The 8491-nt window shown below is 52.2% G+C and overlaps 1 protein-coding gene across 2 annotated transcripts; it reads left to right on the top strand.

Annotated features, from left to right (window-relative positions):
* Positions 1-6516, top strand: CD320 (CD320 molecule). 2 transcript variants are annotated; one of them, XM_073324705.2, is made up of 5 exons: positions 1-126; positions 1020-1331; positions 3864-3941; positions 4410-4558; positions 5016-6516. In XM_073324705.2, exons 1-4 carry the CDS (start codon positions 57-59, stop codon positions 4553-4555), a joined length of 606 nt encoding a protein of 201 aa, XP_073180806.2. In that variant the 5' UTR covers positions 1-56; the 3' UTR covers positions 4556-4558; positions 5016-6516. The 2 variants fall into 2 exon arrangements, with proteins under 2 accessions (XP_073180806.2, XP_073180807.2); XM_073324706.2 differs by lacking the exon at positions 3864-3941.
* Positions 6517-8491: the final 1975 nt, after the last annotated feature.

Genomic DNA, 8491 nt, shown 5'->3' with positions numbered 1-8491 from the left:
CCGCACCTCCAAGCGTACACGCGCTCTTTCTGAGCGGAGCGGCCGGTGCAGGCGGCATGTGGGCGCTCCTCGCGCTGCTCCTGAGGCCGTTGGTGGCCGCGGGGCTGGAGTCGCCTGCGGGGAACGGTGAGGACCCGCTCCGGGGCCACGGGCGGGGGGTGACCGTGACCGACCTCACTGCCGGTCACTCGACACCGCCCCCACGCGGGGGCCCCGCCTCTCAGAGGCGCCTATTGGTCCCGAGCCGCCCGGAGTGCTGCTCTGCCCCCTCCCTATTGGTCGCCGCGGGCTCCCCCCTCCGCGCCGGGCCGACACTTCTCGGCGCCGGCAGCAGCCCCTCCCCCGCCGGTGCCCGCCCTCCCCCCCCGCCGCCCCGTGGGCTCCCCGCCCCCGCCGCCGGTGCCCGCCCTCCCCCCCCGCCGCCCCGTGGGCTCCCCGCCCCCGCCGCCGGTGCCCGCCCTCCCCCCCCGCCGCCCCGTGGGCTCCCCGCCCCCGCCGCCGGTGCCCGCCCTCCCCCCCCGCCGCCCCGTGGGCTCCCCCCCCCTGCCGCCGGTGCCCGCCCTCCCCCCCCGCCGCCCCGTGGGCTCCCCCCCCCTGCCGCCGGTGCCCGCCCTCCCCCCCCTGCCGCCGGTGCCCGCCCTCCCCCCCCGCCGCCCCGTGGGCTCCCCCCCCCTGCCGCCGGTGCCCGCCCTCCCCCCCCGCCGCCCCGTGGGCTCCCCCCCCCTGCCGCCGGTGCCCGCCCTCCCCCCCCGCCGCCCCGTGGGCTCCCCCCCCCCCCGCCGCCGCCGGTGCCCGCCCCGTGGGCTCCTCCCCCCCGCCGCCCCGTGGGCTCCTCCCCCCCGCCGCCCCGTGGGCTCCTCCCCCCCGCCGCCGGTGCCCGCCCCGTGGGCTCCTCCCCCCCGCCGCCCCGTGGGCTCCCCGCGTGGCTCCGGGCCTTGCAGCCCCCGAGCAGGGCTGGCGCCAACATGCGGGAGCGGGCACCGCTGGGCCGGGCTAACCTGCTTCTCCTCCGGCTTCAGCGTCCGGCCTGCCCTGCAGCCCCCGCGGCGAGCCGTGCTGGACCCCGGCGCTCGTGCGCAGCCTGCCCCAGGAGCAGTTCTGCGATGGCCACCCGGATTGCCCCGACGGCGCGGACGAGTCGGCAGAGGCGTGTCGGCACTGGGGCGTCCCGCCGGCCTGCCCCTGCCTGTTCCAGTGCGCGGAGGGGGCGGAGTGCTTTCCGTCCGCCTGGGGCTGCGACGGCCACGCCGACTGCCCGGGCGGGCAGGATGAGCAGGGCTGCGGCCCGGCCTCGCCTGGGACCGCCGGAGCCCCGAGCACTGCCAGGACGGGTGAGAGGCGCCACGCGGCCGGGTCGGTTACCGCCGGGGCGGGCGGCAAGGGCCGCAGTTGGGAGGCCGGTAGCGCTTGGGCAGGCTGGGGGCTGGGATGGATGCGCTGCAGGGGATTGGGACGTTAAGCACTTAGAGTCATAGAATCATAGAAGATCAGGGTTGGAAGGGACCCCAGAAGGTCATCTAGTCCAACCCCCTGCTCAAAGCAGGACCAATCCCCAGTTAAATCACCCCAGCCAGGGCTTTGTCAAGCCTGACCTTAAAAACCTCTAAGGAAGGAGATTCTACCACCTCCCTAGGTAACGCATTCCAGTGCTTCACCACCCTCCTAGTGAAATAGTGTTTCCTAATATCCAACCTAAACCTCCCCCACTGCAACTTGAGACTATTACTCCTCGTTCTGTCATCTGCTACCACTGAGAACAGTCTAGATCCATCCTCTTTGGAACCCCCTTTCAGGTAGTTGAAAGCAGCTATCAAATCCCCCCTCATTCTTCTCTTCTGCAGGCTAAACAATCCCAGCTCCCTCAGCCTCTCCTCATAACTCATGTGTTCCAGTCCCCTAATCATTTTTGTTGCCCTTCGCTGGACTCTCTCCAATTTATCCACATCCTTCTTGTAGTGTGGAGCCCAAAACTGGACACAGTACTCCAGATGAGGCCTCACCAATGTCGAATAGAGGGGAACGATCACGTCCCTCGATCTGCTCGCTATGCCCCTACTTATACATCCCAAAATGCCATTGGCCTTCTTGGCAACAAGGGCACACTGCTGACTCATATCTAGCTTCTCATCCACTGTCACCCCTAGGTCCTTTTCCGCAGAACTGCTGCCTAGCCATTCGGTCCCTAGTCTGTAGCGGTGCATTGGATTCTTCCGTCCTAAGTGCAGGACCCTGCACTTATCCTTATTGAACCTCATCAGATTTCTTAAAGGAACACCACCAACCTTTAAATCTTCCTTTAGTCTGCAAACCTTTTACCTGCACCCGTGACATCAGGGATTCCTGCCTCTTGGACAGCTGAGAGAAAATTAGGGCTGGTGTACACTGGGAACTTCCAGTGGATAGCTATGGCTCTCCCATCCCTCAGAGACATTGCTATGCTGACCGAAGCCCTGGGGTAGACCACACTAGGGAAGGTGAATTACCGACATTCCCAGGAGAACCCCTCCCGTCACCATAGATAATGCCTGCTCTGGAGCACTACAGCACTGCAGTGGGCTGCCTCAGGAATTTAAGAATAGCCGTACCCTGAGTCTTCTCCTGTGACGGTGCTCTGTGGCAACCTCTCTGCTCTCACCCCCAGGATCTCGTCCTTTCTGGTCCTCCCTCTCCTCCCAGTTTAGTGTAGATAGGCTGGAGGGTAGGGAAAGGATACAGAGGAACCTAGACAAATGAGAGGATTGGGCCAAAAGAAATCTGATGAAGTTCACAAGGACAAGTGTAGAGTCCTGCACTTAGGGCGGAAAAATCCCATGCACCGCTAGACTGGGGACCGAATGGCTCGGCAGCAATTCTGGAGAAGAGAACCTGGGGGTGACAGTGGACGAGAAGCTGGATATGAGTCAACAGTGTGCCCTTGTTGCCAAGAAGGCCAATGGCATTTTGGGATGTATATGTAAGGGCATTGCCAGCAGATCGAGGGTCGTGATCGTTCCCCCCCATTCGACATTGGTTAGGCCTCATCTGGAGTACTGTGTCCAGTTTTGGGCCCCACACTACAAGGAGGATGTGGAAAAATTGGAAAACGTCCAGCGAAGGGCAACAAAAATTATTAGGGGACTGGAACACATGACTTATGAGGAGAGGCTGAGGGAACTGGGGATGTTTAGTCTTCAGAAGAGAAGAATGAGGGGGGATTTGATAACTGCTTTCAACTGCCTGAAAGGGGGTTCCAAAGAGGATGGATCTAGACTGTTCTCAGTGGGAGCTGATGACAGAACGAGGAGTAATAGTCTCAAGTTGCAGTGGGGGAGGTTTAGTTTGGATATTAGGAAAAACTTTTTCACTGGGAGGGTGGTGAAACACTGGAATGCGTTACCTATGGAGGTGGTGGAATCTCCTTCCTTTGAGGTTTTTAAGGTCAGGCTTGACAAAGCCCTGGCTGGGATGATTTAGTTGGGGACTGGTCCTGCTATGAGCTGGGGGTTGGATTAGACCTCCTGAGTTCCCTTCCAACCCTGGTATTCTATGTTTCTATGATTCCCCTTGTCATAGAGACAAGATGAGTAAGGTTATCTGTATATTACCTCACCCACCTTGTCAGTTTCTCTGCTTTCCCTTTTCCCCTACCCCAGTAATCAGGGTCTCTTAGTTGCTCTTGTGGGCTTTTCATACAGCAGTAAGGCAGAGAAGACATTTTTTTAAATACGAAAATCTGGTGGTGAAAACCCCAAAATTGGCAAGGAAACTGAAGGTGAGGTGCAGAATAGGAACTGCTTTGAACCCCTTTTTGAGCTTAACTCAATCTCAATATGACAGTGACCTTTGAAAGCCCAATTATTGAGAGCCCTTTGCTTTTGTTTCAGAGGATCCAGCGATCTCCGAACCTGGGAAACTAGTGTTGTCTGAGACTCGAGGCACCTTGTGGGTGATAGCTGTTTTTGGTATGTGAGAATCCAAAGGGTGCTGCAGGACTGATGTTGGCTTTTGCTGAGTAGCGTTAACGAAAATTGAACTCTGCTCATATCGGATTGGATAGGCTGTGGTTCATTCAGTAATGGCTGCCCTCGGACTTCCTCTAACCACTCCCGCTGTAGTGTGGCTTAGGCCAACAGTGGCATGGTCTAGGCATCTTGTCTCAAGGGCTTAGGTGGCAAAGTCCGAGGTTCTAAATTTCCAGCTTTGGGAAAAAGCACATAATTTCCTTCTGTTGAAAACGGAGTCCCACTGCATGGGCCTTGGCACTAATCATCCCCCCAGGGGACACAGCCCCACTTCTTACTGTTTGAGTTACTGGTTTGTCTGTCTAAATGCTGGGGCACTAGCATAGAGCAGCTTAGCCTCAGTGCTGCTGCCTAGTTCAGGGGCAGGAATCACAGCAACTCATTGCCTGTGTGTTCTTCTCTCTGCAGTGCTCCTGAGTGTGCTGATGGCTGCAGGCTGCACTGTTAGATGGGGCCAATTCAGAGCAAAGAACAACTTCTCCACCTTCAGCCTCGAGAAAGCTTCTAAAGAGCAGCTGGTGCTGGACAGGAGACCTTCAGACTCATTTCCCTGATGGGTATGTCTCCCACTCCACACTGGACCCAAACTCCTCTGTATAGGGAGGGAGAGGGGGTCCCTCCCCCATGCCGAGCTTTCCTCTCCTTCCAACCCCTTAGCCCTCCATTAGCTCTCTGGTGGGGTGGAAATCATTTCCTACCGTCCACTCTGCAGTGAGTTCCTTTCTCTGCGTGAGGGAAAGGAAAGGGGTCTCCCCCCACACACAAACCTAGCTTCTCTGTGCTGGGAAGACTGCTGGCATCTCTTTCAATGACTGGCTTGTTGCAGTGGGGAGATAATTGGGGTTGATGAACCCAGAGGAAGCTCTGAGTCCCTAGACACTGAGGGACTGCTAATTTTGGAGCTTTTTACAATGGATGGCTTCCCCACAAGCTTTGAAAAATAAAATGAAATAAAAGCCTTTGGCACAGAGGATATTAAATAACCAGGTGTCTTGGTTTTTCTTCATCTTTCAGGAAGCTGCAGTACTGTGAGATGGGACCCAACTCGGTGATCCTCATCACACTCCCTCCAAATGCTGATTGCACAGTTTCTGGGACAAGTTTTCTGGGGTTTGATTGGGTGACAATCACACTGGAGCAATCAAGGACTCTTCCTTTGGCACAGGGAGCTTAGATTGTGGGATTATAATGGCAGTGGAAAATCAGAAATGACTGTCACTCATGCTCTAAAATCAACCCTACAAGAATGTGATGGAAACACTTGGAATCTCAGAACGGGTCATCCATTTTCCCCCATCCTAAAGACACACGCACACAAAATGTGGGTTATTCCACAAAATGCTTCTCGCTGGAATAGCTCTGGACAGTACATAGTATAGCCTCTGCAGTACATTTGGCTGCTGTCCCTTCCATGCCCACCAAGAGTCCATTGAAAACTACCTCTTCCTACCATGCTGTATCTTGCCGGTAAGCAGAGCCATTTGCTCCTGTTCCAGGGCAGGCCGTTCCATTCCACACACCTATGTGGGGCAGAGCTCAAAGTGATGTGGGTGTATAATTTATATCCCTGAGGATACTGCTCATATTTCTAACACATTAGCTCAAACTTCACATACCAGAAGTTCTTAAAACATCATGTGACTGCAGGAGAACTGTCAAGGAGATGGATTACTGGAGAGTCTCCTGTATGCTTCGCTTTGCATTGGGTCACAGCCCGTGCAGCAGCCCCTAGGCACAGCACAGGCATTCAGGACCCGAGTGTAGTCAACTCCCAGTGCAGGCAATGCAGGAGGTGCGCTAAGCTCCTTGCAGGATTGGGCCTGTAGTTTCCACTTTGAAACTGAAATCCCTGGACTTTGCATCCTCTGTGCAGTTAGAAGAGTTTATTAGCAGATGTTTTAAGTTTTGACAAACATCTGGAGCCAGCTTTGCTCTTCACTTTTACCTCTGAGTAGTCTTGTTAGCTGCAATGTGTCTCCATTTCAGATCTTGGTCTGCCCAACGTTTTTTTGTGGACTGTTATTAAATGTGTAAAACACTAATACTGTAGAGGGAACTAGTGTTCCAGTGTAGAAACCTGGTGCTGGTGGAGGGCGAGCACTGTCTTGTCCCTTGATTCCATTGCTGACATCTAAGACCTGTTATATTCTTTGCACAGGTGCTTGCTGAATATGCGCACACATGCTAGAAACTTGCTGCCCTGTTGGCTGAATGTGGTGCTTTAAAGGTGAGGTTTCAGCTTGCAGGGCATACACTCCAGCCAGCAACCTGAGAGGGCAGGACTCCCTGGGGGTTTGTATAGTGGGCACATGTGCATATGTAATATGAGAGAGAGTTTGTAAGAAGTATGACATATTTAGAATCTTGGCTCTTCCCAGCACTGGAATAGAGCACTAGCAAGAGGCAGAACCCCTGAGGGCTCCGTGTGTTGTGTTCTGTACAATGGACGAAAAACCACAGTTGGCAATTGGGTGGGTGCTGAATGACAGTGGGGGAATTAAAGATCTTTAGAGAACTTGTGGTGGCTTCCTGGATTTTGTTTTGAGGGTTATTTCCATTATTGTGATTGATTCAGTCACTGCTCAGCATTGAGACAGACAGACAAGTGTGTGGACAGAAACATTCCAATACCAAACGCAGAGGATGGCGGAGTCCAAAGTGCAGCACAAAGCTTTTTTGGCAGGGAATGTGACAATGTCACTTAATTTGGAGGGTTAACATTGATAGCTGCTCAGGAGATGGGAGTTAAGGAAGGATTTAGCTAGAGGGTGGCAGAAGTAAATTCTGTATACAAGTCCCAACATGGGGGGAAAAAGCACACAGCCAAGAATAAGCAAGAGAAATACAGGGAGCAGAGAGGCTAGGCTGAAGCAAAGGGAGCAAAGCAAGGAATGGGGAGATGCAGCCAGAGCTTTGGGCAGAGACACAATTGTGCATGGCTGTGATCGTGCTAAAGAGTAGCTCAGACTTGGAGAATGAGGCAGCAGTGGGCTGGTCAGTAGCCAATGAAGAGGCTTCTGCCTGCTGTTGAGGGGAGTGAGAAGTGAATTGGGTGTGGCAGAGAGGAGGAGGTTGCAGTCATTGAGACAGTGTGACCTAGGCCTGTGAGAGTGCTTTACCATAGCAAAGGAAGAGAAGGGTGGTATTTTGGGGAATGTGAAAAAAGTGCAGCCAGGAGTTGGTAACTGACTGGATACATCAGGGGTATTAATCAAGCTCCCACTTCAACTCCACACATTAAATGCAAAAAGCTATGACCTGTGGAATAGAACTGCACAGTTAAATATCCAAAAGTGAGGAAATGCCTATGTTAGTGCACCATTAGCTCTGCCCACTTGTGTGTCTGTTGTTCCCATACAGTCTGTTGGTTGTGGTCATGTGCCATCTCTCAGATAACACAGTGCAACATACCGATTTTTCTACAGTCTTACATGCACCTACCTGTCCTGCATCGTTACTGCTTATGGTAGTTTTAAGTGTCAGTCATAATGGTCTGGTCCATCTTTATAATTTTAGGCTGTGATTTTCATAGATTATAAAACCAGAAAGGACCATTGTGATCAGCTAGTCAGACATAATACAGGCTAAAAAACTTCCCTGCGTTAATTCATATTTGAACTAGAGCAGATCTTTTGAAAAAAACATCCAATCTTAATTTAAAGATTTTCAGCAGGGCTGTCAATTAATTGCAGTTGACTCACATGATTAACTCAAAAAAATTAATTGTGATTAATGGCACTGTTAATAGAATACCAATTGAAATTTATTAAATATTTTTGGATGTTTTTCTACGTTTTCAAATCTGTTTATTTCTGTTACAACACAGAGTACAAAGTGCACAGTGCACAGGTTATATTATTTTTTATTACAAATATTTGTGCTGTAAAAATGATAAAAGAAATATTTTCCAGTTCACCTCATACAAGTACAGTGGTGCAATCTCTTTATCGTGAAAGTGTAACTTACAAATGTAGATTTTTATTTTTTGTTACGTAACTGCACTCAAAAACAACAGTGTAGAACTTTAGAGCCTACAAGTCTATTCAGTCCTACAACTTGTTCAGCCAATTGCTAAGACAAACAAGTTTGTTTACATTTACGGGAGATCCTGCTGCTTATTTACAATGTCATCTGAAAGTGAGAACAGGTGTTCAGATGGCACTTTCGTAGCCAGCGGTGCAAGGTATTTACGTGCCAGATCTGCTAAACATTCATATGCCCCTTCGTGCTTCAGCCACCATTCCAGAGGACGTGCGTCCATGCGGATGATGCTTGTTAAATAATGCCTGGTTTCCTAGCCTTTAATCATGTATGCAGCCACAGGGAGTTAGGTGCCTGACTCTCAGTGACTTTCAGTGGGATTTGAATATCTAAAGGCCAGATTTTTAAAGGTATTTCAGTGCCTGAATATGCAATTGATGCTTTTGGAAATCCCTTTATACACCTAAATACCTTTAAAAAAATCTAGCTCTGAATCCATTAGACTCCTT

The sequence above is a fragment of the Lepidochelys kempii genome, chromosome 25 (genome assembly GCF_965140285.1).
Source record: "Lepidochelys kempii isolate rLepKem1 chromosome 25, rLepKem1.hap1, whole genome shotgun sequence".
Lineage (NCBI taxonomy): Eukaryota > Metazoa > Chordata > Testudines > Cheloniidae > Lepidochelys > Lepidochelys kempii.
The sequence above is the reverse complement of the archived record's forward strand: the minus strand, read 5'-3'. Positions and strand labels throughout refer to the sequence as shown.